This window comes from Babylonia areolata, chromosome 21 (assembly GCF_041734735.1).
Source record: "Babylonia areolata isolate BAREFJ2019XMU chromosome 21, ASM4173473v1, whole genome shotgun sequence".
NCBI classification, from domain to species: domain Eukaryota; kingdom Metazoa; phylum Mollusca; class Gastropoda; order Neogastropoda; family Buccinidae; genus Babylonia; species Babylonia areolata.
In genome coordinates this window covers 30,102,348-30,117,347 of record NC_134896.1, presented here as the reverse complement: position 1 = coordinate 30,117,347, position 15,000 = coordinate 30,102,348, and the positions used below count along the sequence as shown (strand labels likewise).

Below are 15,000 nucleotides of genomic sequence, written 5' to 3'. Positions count from 1 at the left end.
CGAAGCGACCTGTTATATCTAGTCAATTCTATTATCTTTGAAGAGAAACTGTATGCGCTTGTAGATTACAAGACCGACAAAAATAAGAACACTTAACAGACATGATGTACATTTTCAAGTATACACGAAGATACCACATAAAATCACATCATGAAAAACGCATACAATAAGCACATAAGACCCACAGCGTCGCTACTTGTGTGTGCTGCGGCACCACACCACACCAGGTGTTTCTTGTTTTTGTGTGGGTGTGTCTGTCCAGTTTGTTCGTTGACTGTGTTGGGGGCGTGGAGAGGGGGGGAGGAGTGGAAGGGGAGCAAGGAAAGTTGTCTCTCTTGTCGCAGGGATTGCATCATTTCCCAAGCATCATGCACGTCAGTGTGCTGAGGCATAGTCAGTTGTATGACGTGTCTTACGATAGTGTATTGTTAGGAAGGCCTTTTTTCCCCTTCTCTCTCTCTCTCTCTCTCTCTCTCTCTCTCTCTCTCTTTTGCTCCCCCACCTTGTCTTCCAGCCCTCTTGTCTGTACTTTTCGAGAATGTCTGTTATCTCTCAACTGACCTCATCGAGATCAACAGGTGTCATTTTTCACATTGATATAATGATACCTGTCTGTACACCTGTAATGTGACGTAGCTAATCTTACATTGCAGGCGACGAGACCGTCCGTTTTGAGAGTACGTAGGCCTGAGAACGTTCGATTGTGAGTGGGAGACATCTGAAACAAGGTTATCTGTCGCCCCGTTTTCTTTTCCTACTCGCTGCTGCAAGATAGTGAGGTTTGGAGTGTTTTAGAAAAATCGAGAAGTATCTCCTCTACCCACGCCTCCCCATCTCCCCCACCTCTTCCCCCAGTATAACAATAATGATAATGATAATAGTAATAATAACTCGCTCTCTTTACATGGTTGGAAACAAGTTGCAGAGAAGATTGTAGCCTGATATTTTTTTTTCTATCACTTGGTTGTGGCTTTACGGTAGGAAGAGGGAGCTGGTGCAGTATGTTTTGTTCAGAAACACTGTCACGTATAGTGGGAGGGTTGATCCACACGTTTCAGCGGTCGGTCAAAGAGGCCAAGTGGGCGAGGTGGTCCGGTTTGGTTTAATGTTTTGCGAGACAGGGAAAGACACAGAAATAGGTGGACAGACAACTGTTGGGAAATAGAAACTAGAAGGTGGAAAGATGGATGTGTATGTCAGTAGTGTGTCAGTGCCTCCAGGAGGCCACATGAAAATAACCTTGCCTTGCCCGCTTTGCCTTGCCTTCGGAGCGTTGGTCAAAGCGCCTACACTACGGTTAAGGAGGAGTGAACCCAAATTTTCAAGGCTCTTTGCTTTGCCCAAACCTAGGCACTGGCACACACACTGTTGTGCAGTAAGATCTCTGTCCAATAAAATCTTTGTGCAATAAATTATATGTGTTTTTGTCCGTCTTTGAGAGATTGGGGTTATGTTTTGTGGCGTTCCACCTTGCGACCCTGCGGGGTTATGTGAGCAGTACACAGCAAGGGACAGTCACATGACGGTGGGGAGGTGGGATGGGGGAGGGCAGGGGGCTTGTTCATACACAGGATTTGCGGTCAGCCCATTCATTTCAAGGAGCTAGCAGCACTAGGTCAGAAAGTGGAGCGGTGTGTGTGGGTGTGCGTGTATGAAAACATAAGCCGTGTACATGTGGTTTAGTGACTGCTGTGTTACGGTGTTGTTGATGGAAGGTGACGCTGGCAAACAACACTCCGCCCACCTCGTCATGAATGACGTGACGTGTGTGTCTGGGATCCCGACAGGTGTAGTGTCAGGAGTTTAAAGTTAACAACAGGGGGAGGGGCTGTCACTGTCACAGATTGGGACCTGTTTACAAACTTAGTCCTGAAAATGTTTTTTTCTGCATCGGCGTAACTGAACCAACAGAACAATTCATCACACACTTGATGTATGATAATTATGATATTGTCTCCGAATAAAGACTCATCAGAACCATGTATATTGTGACCATTGAAAATACGCATGCCACGAGCTGTTTTTGTTGTTATATGTTGTTGATGCTGCTGTTTGTTTTGACAATCCACTGCATAGAAGCCGAACCTCCGTTACCTTACGTGGAAACTTGGACATCTTCACATGGCCACCATGTGTGAGAAGTCGTTAGATTAAACATTTTGAATTAAGTTTAAGTTTTTGGACTCGGTGGCTGACTCCAGCGAAATAAAAACGTGGCCTGTCATCAGAGCGAAAGCGAATATCTCGTTCCACTTCATTCATCCACATGACGAGCGCGTGATCTTCAGATTATATGTGCCTGTGCATCCCATGAAGGTTTGTTGTTGTTTTTCAAGTTTTCTTAGACATTCTGCGCATCTTCCGCCATTGTGTTGGTTGAGCGTATGCATTGCGTGAAAGAAAATATTTGTAAGCGCTGGACTTTGTCATCCTGTTGTTGTTGTTGTTTGTTTTTTTTTGGGGGGGGGGTCTTTCAAGACGTCGTATTTCGAACGCTGTGTTTTGTTCTGTTTCTTAAATTAAACATTCAGACCAAAAAACACGCTTATAAATGTGACCAAGCGCGCTATGCTTGCTCCAACACTATTCACGCACAAGCCAGAGCAGACGACGTTTTCACTTCTAACCCTTGCACAGAATATGTGACGTCACTCTGCTTACATCATTTTGTCCTGGCCAGACCACCTGCTCACAGCTCGCCCAATGTCGCATTTGCGGTACGTCATTGGCTGAGAGCAAACTTGTGTTTCTGTTCCACCGTAATTAATTAATAGCTCTTTTGTCAGATCAGTAAACTACTAGTATTATATACTGGCAGAATCGTCTTAATTCCATCTTTAAATCTATTCCATTTATGTTCGCCTACGTGAAACTGATTTAACGCAGTTTGTAATTTTCAGCGACGAGCTCGTTAAAACTGACCCTGTCCAGGTGACTTAAATTAAGATTATAAATTCATCTTAAATAATCAACACTTCATTTTACACTCATTATAAAGTAGGCGTTGAGCTCTTTCTTTTGCAACTTATCCGATGCAAATCGGTTCAGGAATCATCTAGAAATCTATCACTGAACACCTTGTAACAAACACAATTGTCATCGGATTCTCCGTGATTAGTGACGATCTGCTTGCAAGCACACGTGACGCACTTTGCGGTCCGCTGAACTTGCATAAATTGGCACAGTGAATGATGAGTGGTCATTTCATACCTGGTCAGTCATCTGACCAGAGCCTGCTCTCTCTCTCTTGCTGTGTCGCGGGCAGTGTGTCGTGTGTGTCCCCACAACAGCTGACACCTCGCTACGTATCGCTGCACTGTCTTCTCTTCTATTCTCTTCTCTTAGGTCTTCTCTTTTTATGTCTTCCTTTTAGTTCTTTTATTATGTTTTCATAACTATTGTAAATAAAACAATAGAAAAACCCATTTGTGACTGGCCTCTATATGTTCCTGGCCTGTGCGTGGGATCTTGTCTATCCTTTTATTCAATCAATCATATTTAGTTAAGTCTTTTGTGCCGTACCCCTATTAGAACCACTCGGTACACGGCCACAAAAGTGGCGTCGCCGACAGGATTTTGATCCTTTAGAATATTCTTACGACAGGATAAAGATCCATCACAAGATTGACCCAAAATTATTCCCTTTAAGGTTTCAATTCTTTTATCCAAATTCAATCCATCCCAAGACCACAGCCCTTTACCACCAAGTGTACCTTGTTACGACTTGGCGCTGTGAGCATAGGATGTGCTAATTCTTTAATATCTCTTAATAAATCACAGCTCCTAGGCAAGCTAATCTCTATCACATACTTGGCGCTGTGAGCTAGGATCGTACAGGGACAAGAGGTTGTACTAACAGTCATATAGGGATAGTTAACATAGGAGAAGAGAGAAGACAGTGCAGCAGGTACATCAAGTCCACAAGAAGAAACGTCGCCCACATCAAGATGGCTTCAACTGACTTCCTGCCCAAACTCCCGACGCTATCCGGTGAGAAAGGCAGCAGTGAGGTCGACGACTTCATCAGTGAGGCCAGACTGATTCTCCAGCTACAGCCCCTGGATGACGCGACAGCCTCTCTCTGGCTGATATCAGCCCTTGCAGGCCGATGTCGCCAGCAGATCGTCAGGCTGCCAGCGACTGACGTGGACACCCCAGCCAAGATCCTTGCGGTTCTTGATGAGAACTGGGGAGATCAGCGAGATGCCACAGAGCTTGCCACCACCTTCTTCAACAGGCAGCAGCAGCCCAAGGAGACGGTGACCAACTACGCATCACATCTTCGGTACCTGTGGACCAAGGTCAACAGGGCTGAAGATGGGGTGATGCAGGTGCCAGTGACCATCCTCCGCGACGCTTTCGCCAGAGGCCTTCAGCCAGCTGCACTCAGGCGCGATGTCAGGCGCTTCATCCGCGACCACCCTGACACCACCTTCGAGGCAACAAAGAAGGAGGCCCTGCGATGGCTGCGGGAGGACAGCCACACCTACAACACCTGCCCCGGCGTAGACAACACTACTGTTGTCCGCCTGGAAGCTCAGCTGGCCACACTCGCAGCTGAGAACGCCAGCCTGCGACGTCAGCTGCAGTCACCCATGCCAGCACACAGCCCACTTCCTCCACAACCAGCACTTCATCCTCAACGCTGTGCTGCTGAGCACACCCCAGACCCCTCGCACTGTGTCTGGTGTGAGAGGTCTGGCCACACAGAGCACCAGTGTCGCCACAAGCGACGCTACCAGGCCAGGCGACAGAATGCTGACCACCAGCCTGCAGCTCCAGCCCACAACCAGTGTGTCACTGACACACACACTGGGCAACCTGGACCAACGCCAACTGCACCAGCTCCAAACCAGCGACGCAGGAGACGCAGACGACGGAGGCGCCACAGCACCACACCTGATGCTGTCGTCCCACACTTGTCCCCACCTGTCATCAGCCCCGCACTGCAGAGGTCCAGCCAACAACCACCCTCTGTCAAGCCTACAGACCCGGTCCCACTGCACCACCAGGGCGACAAAGTGTCTGACACAGACACTGATACCGATAGTGACAGTGGTATGTGGCTGACCAGGCCCATGCCAAGACCCAGGACACCAACCCAGCGAGCTGCACCAGAGCCGCCTCCACTACCACCAGATCCTGCACCAAGGCGATCCACACGACAGGCAACCAGGACTCCACTAACAGTGTTTTGAGACTGGTCAAACTAATTTTCTTTTGCAGCAGAGACAGTCGTGATGCATTATTCATGTTTTATCAGTTTTTTAATTATTCTGTTCTTACCTTCTTGCCTTTCCTATGACCTATCATTGTCATATGGCCTATGCAATGCTTTATGTTTTCATGTCTATGAACATGCTCACATAATTCATGTTTATAATCTATGCTTTTATACATGTATGCCTGTTTATATGTGTGTCTGACAGTGATATGATAGATAGACTGATAGGCACATAAATGAATGCTTTCCATCTTCATAGTGTATTTACCAAATTGGGACCCCTTCTCTATATCAAACTCTTCAAAGTTAAGTTAGGATGCATTCGACTTAGACCAAATCCGTAACTTAACCTGGCTAATGTCGCTTTGCATATAGAAGTAGGGTGTTGTTCATAAGAATGTTGCAGTCATTTCACATTCACTTAGCTATCAGTTATCAGCTAAATTATCTCCCTTACCTGCCCAATAATTCTTGTTTGATGCTCAGCTAAGTCTCCTCACAAGAATTACTTTACATTAACCATCGCGGACGATGGATTTCAAAAGATGGGGGGAGGTGTGACCAAGCGCGCTATGCTTGCTCCGACACTATTCACGCACAAGCCAGAGCAGACGACGTTTCTTGTCCTAACCCTTGCACAGAATATGTGACGTCACTCTGCTTACATCATTTTGTCCTGGCCAGACCACCTGGTAACTGCTCGACCAGTGTCGCGTCGCGATACGTCATTGGCTGAGAGCAAACTTGTGTTTCTGTTCCACAGTATTTAATTAATAGCTCTTTTGTCAGATCAGTAAACTACTAGTATTATATACTGGCAGAATCGTCTTAATTCCATCTTTAAATCTATTCCATTTATGTTCGCCTACGTGAAACTGATTTAACGCAGTTTGTAATTTTCAGCGACGAGCTCGTTAAAACTGACCCTGTTCAGGTGACTTAAATTAAGATTATAAATTCATCTTAAATAATCAACACTTCATTTTACACTCATTATAAAGTAGGCGTTGAGCTCTTTCTTTTGCAACTTATCCGATGCAAATCGGTTCAGTAATCATCTAGAAATCTGTCACTGAACACCTTGTAACAAACACAATTGTCATCGGATTCTCCGTGATTAGTGACGATCTGCTTGCAAGCACACGTGACGCACTTTGCGGTCCGCTAAACTTGCATAAATTGGCACAGTGAATGATGAGTGGTCATTTCATACCTGGTCAGTCATCTGACCAGAGCCTGCTCTCTCTCTTGCTGTGTCGCGGGCAGTGTGTCGTGTGTGTCCCCACAACAGCTGACACCTTCGCTACGTATCGCTGCACTGTCTTCTTCTCATTATTTCTTCTTCTTAGTTCTCCTTCTTAGTTCTTCTCCTAGTTGTCTTCTTCTCTTTTTATCTTCTCTTCTCTTCTCTTCTCTTCTCTTAGGTTTTCTTCTCATCTAATATTGTAAATAAAACAATAGAAAAACCCATTTGTGACTGGCCTCTATATGTTCCTGGCCTGTGCGTGGGATCTTGTCTATCCTTTCATTCAATCAATCATTTAGTTAAGTCTTTTGTGCCGTACCCTTCAGTAACCACTCGGTACACGGCTACATAAATATTTTTGTAAGTGGGAGGAGGCAAGCACGCACGCAACAAATGAAGAAACCCAGGAAACTAAGAACAACCAGTGAAGTAGATAGATCGATAGGTAGTGCAAAACACTAGGCTCATCAGCATGTAGGTGTTGGTCACGAGAAGTTTACACACACAACAGACAGCTTTTTTCAAACTTTTTTTGTTCAGAATTTTCTGTTAACATTACAAAACACATACACGTCCAAATAATCATACACACGAGAAAAAGAAACTGAAGGAAAAAAAGATACCAGGATATATCAAAATTATCATTAAATGAAAATCAAACAAAACCAGAGAGCTTCTGTATGACACCATAGCAGACGTTCTCGGCATGGTCACGCATGGTGTAGCTGCGCGCGCGCGCGCGCGTGTGTGTGTGTGTGTAAACCGGCCACTTTTTCGGCAACAGAATGCACAAAGGCAGGGTTTACTGTCGCAGTTCCGTTGTAAGTGTATTGAAACTGTTTGGATAAAACTAAATACTCACTTAAGATAATTTAGTAAAACTCGGAGCTCATGTTAAAAAAAAAATCGAAAGTTTGTTTCAGTGACGAAAATGTATCAGCTTCAATGAGTTACAAGGTGGGCGAGAAGGTGGGGGAAGCAAATTAAGAATATATAATTATATATATATATATATATATATATATATATATATATATATATATATGGGAATCCCAAACAACTGACAACAAAGACGATGAAATCCAGTTTGGTAACATAACTTGGCTGTTGTGGTCACTGGAAAGATAATGGTCAGGAGACCCGGGAACAAAGATGACTAGTCTTGCACTGCACTACCTACCGGACAAAAGACAGCTTTCAGACGTGGGACAAACAAGTCATTGGAATACTGCAGACAGATAAAAACACTCAGATCTGAGGAGTAACAAGCCAAAGGAACACTGCAGGGCTTCTTTGCAGACAGATAAAAATCACTCAAATCTGAGGTGCGGACAGAGATTTCTTGCCAGGTTTGCTGCCGTGTAAAAAGGATACCAGAAGCCATCTCAAGAACTTAAAACCTGAAGTGGTCCGCCCACCACCTCCAGTAACTCGCCCCGTCCCCACCTCCCCGGCTCTGCTTTCTCCCTGTGAATTGTGCAAGAAAGCGAATCACTTGATCGCAGGGAACATTTCCCACTGTTATTTTCCTTTATCCTTGTCAGCTATATAGACCGGAGTCAGTTAAATGGAGGGGGTAAGGTTTTAAAGGTTCTGCTTGGGTAACCTATCTGTGGAAAGGCAGGCAGGCATACCTGACTGGGGGCTCAGGTCGATAACGGCTGAGTGAATGGGGAGGTCTGAAGAGCGAGGAGGAGGGCAGAGAATGATTTCACACGCAACCTAAATACACCGCAGCAAGGTTGAGTGGAAGTGAGTGAACTGGGTTGTGTTTGTGTACCGTAACTAGTTAAACAATGTTTAGCCAGCACCTGATTGCGAAATAATCAGGATACACGCAGGACCTCGTCCCCCGCCCCACTCTCTCTTTCTCCCTATCTCCCTCTGTCGTAATCCCACCCCCTCACCATCCCACCCCCCTTATCTCTCTAAAACGCTTGCGTAAAAATGGAATTGTGTCACCAGCAGTGTAATTTTGTAATCACGGAACACAGAACATTGTTTTAATCACGCCCGAAGAATGACCGACAGCCCACTTACGCAGTGTTGAGAACTGAATGATGTTGGTTTACATGATCTGTAAACGTCCACAACATTCAAGTCTTCTTTTTAACTGATAGGGGGAGAGCGATAAGGTCATGTATAAGTTCCACACAGAGGAGGCATTACATAACCTCAGTTTTGGAACTTCAACCGGAGATAAGTCAGCAAGTAGATACCAGGCAATACTAGTGTGTGTGTGTGTGTGTGTGTGTGTGTGTGTAAGCGCGCGCGCGCAGTAGGAATGGAGACGGGTCTGAGGGAAGAAGAATCAGCTCAGTCCCAAGGTCGTCTTTATCACAGACACGAGTAGACCACAGAATAATTATGCAACCAATAAAACAAACACAGTTAAGCTCACATCAAAATAAATAGTAAAACTGCAGTATAAAACAATCAAAACATCTTAAATAACTACGAAATTAAAACCAGTTGAAAACGAGAACGGTAAAATAAACACGGAAATTTCAAGCCACATGAGAATGTAATCAACAGAATAAAGACGAAAATTACGACCACTGAAAAGCAACAAGGAAAAAAGGAAAGTGATCAGGAAATGAAATCCACCTGAAATTGAAGTACAAAAAAAACAAAAAACAAAAAAACACGAAAGGTGAAAAATACAGAAACTTGAAAAGTGATTGAATTCGATCTTACCAAACAGAGCAAATCTTGACTTTAAATTACATGTACGTTATAAAATACGCAAGTGAGTAATAATGAATAGTTAGGTGATTAGGATTGCTAAATTTATTATGGATTTTTATGGAAACGTTTTGCGTACACACTGTACATAATTTGATATATGGTTTCAATAAAGAAAGAAAGAAAAGAAATCACTGCTTCTTTAAGCAATACACACAGGATTTTCCCCCCAACTATCCAATTAAATAGATTTTAACCCCACTGAAGCGTATTATGAATATTAAATATTTTTAAGCCACGCAGCATTGAACGAAAATACCATGTACATTTTGTTAAAAGTGTGGTACATAATGCGTTACGATGACTAAAAAAAAAAAAAAAGGTGTAGGGGGAGGGGTTCCTACAAGTGATGGGAGGGAGGAAAATCTGCACAGGCATCAGTAAATGGAAATAAATAACTGACAAAGCCTCCTAGTTGTTTTTACCTGTCTGCAGTCCCTCGCAACTTAGATCACTGTCGGAAAAATAAACCATACAAATTGATTGTGAAATGCTGTCAGGTTTACAGACCAGTTGGGTTTTTTGCTTGTTTTTTTGTTTTTGTTTTGTTTTGTTTTTTGTTGTTGTTTTTTTTTGTTGTTGTTGTTTTGTTTGCTTGGGTTTGTTTTTGTGTTTTTTTGGTTTGTTTGTTGTTGTTTTTTTTGTTTTGTTTTTTTTTTTTTTTTTTTTTTTGGGGGGGGGTTCTTTTTTTTCCATAGTACTGAATGAAAGATGACAAAAGGTTTGACAACCACAACGCTAACTTCGCAGTTTCATGCCAAGGGCAACTGACTGAGCAATGGTGGATCATAATCTTAATATAGCTGTTTGCGTCACCAGCTTTGCACTTGGAGTTTTATCCTGTGTTGTCGATTGGCAGATTGTCCGTGACGCCATACAGCTGAATGGTCCCTCTATTTTTAGAACAGTGTTCCCGACCAGCGGTAAAAATAGTCGTTCCATTGTTATGTCTGTGGTTGAATGAACTAAGAAACAGACTCAAGGGTGGGTTTTTTTGTTGTTGTTTTTTTGTTGTTGTTGTTGCTCATTGTGTCGGTTTGGCATGCTGACCAAAACAAAAACAAAAAATAACAAAACAAAAAAAAGAAGAAGAAAAAAACAACAACAAAAAACCCGTTCAGCTGTTAAGAATACTTTATTAGCTCCAAAAAGATAAATAAAAATGTGGTGTAAATTTCGTAAACAATACATGATTATCACTGTCATTCAGTACGTGTACATAAGCGGCGTACAAGGTTTAACATATTAACTTAGATTAAGCACACAGTTGCACTAATCGCACTGGAGATAAAATACGTACATGTCAATTTGAAGTAAACCACGCACAGGCCTGCAATAATCACAGTCACACACATGAAGTAAAGAACCACAGTAGACAAACGCCTTACACGTTAATTCGAAGTAAACAACACATACAACAACCACAGCAATATATATATATATATATATTCTTCTTCTTCCACTTAATGGCCAACATCAGTATGCTCATGAAAATTGTCATGTTGTGGGAGGTTGCTGTTGGGTGCAATTTAGCTGGGCTACCGAGGGATGTTCTGTTAGCTGATAGGGGAGATGGGGCGCAGTCCACTGGTGTGTTCGCATCTCCAGCTAGGCCAATCCGGCTACCGTAGCGGTCCCCGGGAATACACCCGACCGGCATAGCCCTAGCCTTCTACGACACTACTTGCCGGTGGGGATGGGTGGACTTGCTGGCTGGTGGGGGTGGGATGGGGACCTAAACATTGTATGCATTGAATATTAAACATTGACAAATATAATAACAGTTTGTAAGGTCCACGTTCTGAGTGCACGTCTCCGGTAGCAGAATGGGTTTGGAGTCGGACTTTTGATCCCAGGTCCGGTGCAGGTGTACCTACGCGTGCGTACATACGTACTGAAAAAGACTAAATCGGTACATCGTAATGATTGAGTTGCGGATAAGTGCAGGATTTTTTGTGAAATAAACGACAGCTCACCAAGTCATTCAAGAAAAGTTATGAATCATTAATCAAATAAAGGGGAAAACGTTCGGTATATATATATATATATATATTCTGGTGCATTTATTTTTCATCAGTTATATTTTTGAAATGATAACGTTGAGCCTGCCTTATGCAGGTTTTGTGACGAAGGGACATGACCAAAAGAGGATCTTATCCGCTCCCCCCCCCCCCCCCCCCCCCCCCCCACTCCCCCCTTTAAAGCCAGTCAGTCGCCCTCCACTCCTCGAAGTAACTATGTCCGCCTGGCCGACGAGTCAGACTGTGAGGAAGTGGGGTCGCCGCACACATGACATGTCCATAACAGGATGCAACTGTCATACGTGTGTGTGGGCGTGCGCGCGCACGCGCGCGTGTGTGTGTGTACGAGAGAGAGAGAGAGAGAGTCACCGTGCTGCAGAGTTTCAAAATGCATCATCATATCGCTCCGAACTGGTGATAATATAATTGTACCCGAACTCTACCCGAAACACACACACACACACACACACACACACACACACACACACACACACACACACACCACACACACACGCGCGCGCGTGCGTGCACACACACACCTTCATTGTTTTCTTTTGTCCGGATGTTAATTGTTTGAGCACAGTACGAAACGAATACAAAACCACGTGTCATGATTGTGAATGACAGTCACGGGAAGTTGTGCTTTTGTTTGTTTGTTTGTTAATTCTAAATATGTGCATACCATTTCGGGAAGTGATGTTTTTGTTTGTTTTGAATTTACCCGTTGATCTTTCAGTGTGAAATAGCACCCTCTTCAGTTTGGAAATTTTGTGCGAGAAATTTCCTCTTTTCTGTTGTTCTCTTTATTTCTGCTTTTTTTTTCCCCCCTTCCTTCACTATTGTCAGCTTTTTCTGCCTTCCCAGTCTACCCCTTTTCTTTTTGTCAGCAAGTCTTGACTTTTTTTCCTCTCTCTTTCCCACTGTCCACGGTGTGCTACATGTGCTGTTTTGCTCTAGCGATTTGGTAGTGAGATTGTAAATACTGGTATGGGTACAAGCTGTCCAGTCTGCAGTATCATTTGCCAATATGCCCTCCTTTTTTTTCTTTTTCTTTCTTTTTTTATTTTATTTATTTATTTATTTGTTATCAGTTTCTGCGATTTTATCTGGAGTTGATAAATTAAGCGGAAGGGCTGATGTCCTCAGTACAGCCTTGACTCAGTTGCATTGAAGAGCTAAATGGTTAAGGTATGTGTTTTGCGGGTTTTTTCTTTATATATATATATATATATATATATATATATATATATAATATATATTTTAATAAATGTGACAGTTTTGTGTCTAACGTGCTTGAAATTTTACATAGTTGGGCAGTCTTGATAATATAGCCCTCTGCGGTCGGCTGGACAATAAGCAACAGTGTCAACTGTTAATTATGAATACGTGTTTAATGTCGCGCGAGCGCCTGTGTGTATGTGTGTGTGTGTGTGTGTGTGTGTGTAATGTCAAGTGTGTGTTGAGTCATGATGCCGTTTGTGAGAACGTGTGACATACATTATGCAAACAAGTGACAGTCGCCGTGAGAAGAGGCATCCGTCTTCGTCAGATGTTGGAGCGGAAAACAGCCGCTGTGCATGATTTAAGTTCGTGCGTGGTTGCCACAATGGGTTTTTTTTCCCCCCAATGTTATTTGATCCTCTTCATCCCAAATCAGATCACCTCCTCAGTAGAAAAGTAGATTGGTTTTCTTACTTGGAACGCGGCCTTTTTTTTCTTTTTTTTTTTAAAGTTGTATGCGTCTGAACTTTTGAACTCGGGTATAACGGCCTTCATATGATGATATCAGTGATTGGGCATAGCAGTTGGACGGATGTGCGTGAGCGATATCTTTGTCCAGGTGAGAGAGAGAGAGAGAGGGTGACAAAACTGAAGGTGTCTGTTGATCAGTCCAAGCCTGGTAATGTTTCTTTAGGCAAAACTGAAACTGATAGGACGTATGACTCTGTGGGTGGGTGGCTGGAGTGGTTGGGTGGGAAGAGAAAGAGGGGATTGGCGATAACTCCAGTACCCTTACAAGATAATTATGGTCGCTGATCATGTGGTTATACGAAGTCAGTATGTGCACGCGCTCGCGTTCAGCAGTGTGTGTGTGTGTGTATTTGTGTGTGTGTGTGTTTGCGTGTGTGTGTGTGTGTGTGTGTGTGTATGTGTGTGTGTGTGTGTTTGCGTGTGTGTGTGTGTGTGTGTGTGTGTGTGTGTACGAACGATGATACAGCCACGGTGAAAGTGATGGGGAAGATGGGTGCTGTGTGTTTTCAGGCGATGACGGGCTTCCTTCTGATCACCACTCGGGAAGGCAAACTGGTCTACATTTCGGAAAACGTCACCGACTATCTGGGACACTCAATGGTGAGTTGTGTGTGTGTGTGTGTGTGTGTGTGTGTTCTTGTGTTTGTGTGTGTCCCCTCCGAACCCCCCCACCCACCCCCCAACACCCCCCACATGCACACACACACACACACACACATACACAGATGCACATTGCACATTCTGAATCTCTCTCTCTCTCTCTCTCTCTCTCTCTCTCTCTCTCTCTCTGTCCCCGCCCCCTGTCTCCTCTGTCTCCTCTATCATGACAATTTCGGCGCAAGTCAACATTAGTGCGTATGTAAACTAGTAAGGTCGTTACTCTACCGTTTCGTTTTAACGTTTTTATTCAAGAAACAAGAAGAATCCCCCACCCCCACCCCCCGCACACACACACACACACAAAAAAAACAACCAGTGTTCAATATTCAAAGTCTTGACAGAAAAAACAATTGAGCAACAAGCCTGAGCTCATATCGTGCTATTTTCATGTAACGTTCAACAAACGCAATCATTTCCGGTAGCCAGCAACGATTTTTTTTCCCCCCAGCCTGTTGAGATCCGGGTATGTCAACAAGAAAGAAAGGATAAGACGAAGAAGAAAGAAAAAAGGAAGAATAAAAACGTCAGTTGACAGTGCACACGTTTATGTTTCAGTTTCAAGGTGTGAAAGCGTTCCGTGTGATCCATAGATTACACGCCTCGTCACTTCTGCTAAAAACAAAAACAAAAACAACAACAAACAAGAGAGGCAAGGCCTTCAAGACTCACTTGTGATAAATTAAGTCCCCTAGCATTAATTACAGAGTAATTTCCCTTTTTTACTATCTGCACCAAAACGTTTGCAAAATAAATTAAAATTCCATGCTTAGCAAAAGAAGTTCCTGTTTGAACACAATATGATTGTAATGACTCCTCTTGTTGTTGTGTCAGAATAAGAGGTCAAAGTGCCAAGTTTAGAGAATACAAAAAATATAAATATAACAGTAAATGCAGTTTGCATATAATTAGGCTTCTTTTTTTATTTTTTTTTGTGCCCATCCCAGAGGTGCAATATTGTTTTAAACAAGATGACTGGAAAGAACTGAATTTTTCCTATTTTTATGCCAAATTTGGTGTCAACTGACAAAGTATTTGCAGAGAAAATGTCAATGTTAAAGTTTACCACGGACACACACACACACACACACACACACACACACACACACACACAACCGAACACCGGGTTAAAACATAGACTCACTTTGTTTACTCAAGTGAGTCAATAACAAATAAAATGCCTGATCTTCATATAAACCCAACTCGCTTGTCAAGCCTTGAGAACATGCTGCTGCTTTAGGGGGGTTGTTGTATAAAACGTTTATATAAAATGAAATGAAATAAACACATAAAATGAACAGAATAAACTACGTAGTGTATACATTACAATGGGCTAGTGACACTATATACCGCAT

General features: G+C 43.2%; 1 protein-coding gene across 1 annotated transcript in view; it reads left to right on the top strand.

Annotated features, from left to right (window-relative positions):
• The window catches only part of LOC143295702 (uncharacterized), a 62,216-nt gene that overhangs the window by 23,285 nt on the left and 23,931 nt on the right, over nt 1–15,000 (top strand). The window contains exon 4 of the mRNA XM_076607323.1: nt 13,499–13,588. Coding sequence (XP_076463438.1) covers nt 13,499–13,588 — 90 coding nt within the window. The remainder of the gene's footprint in view (nt 1–13,498; nt 13,589–15,000) is intronic.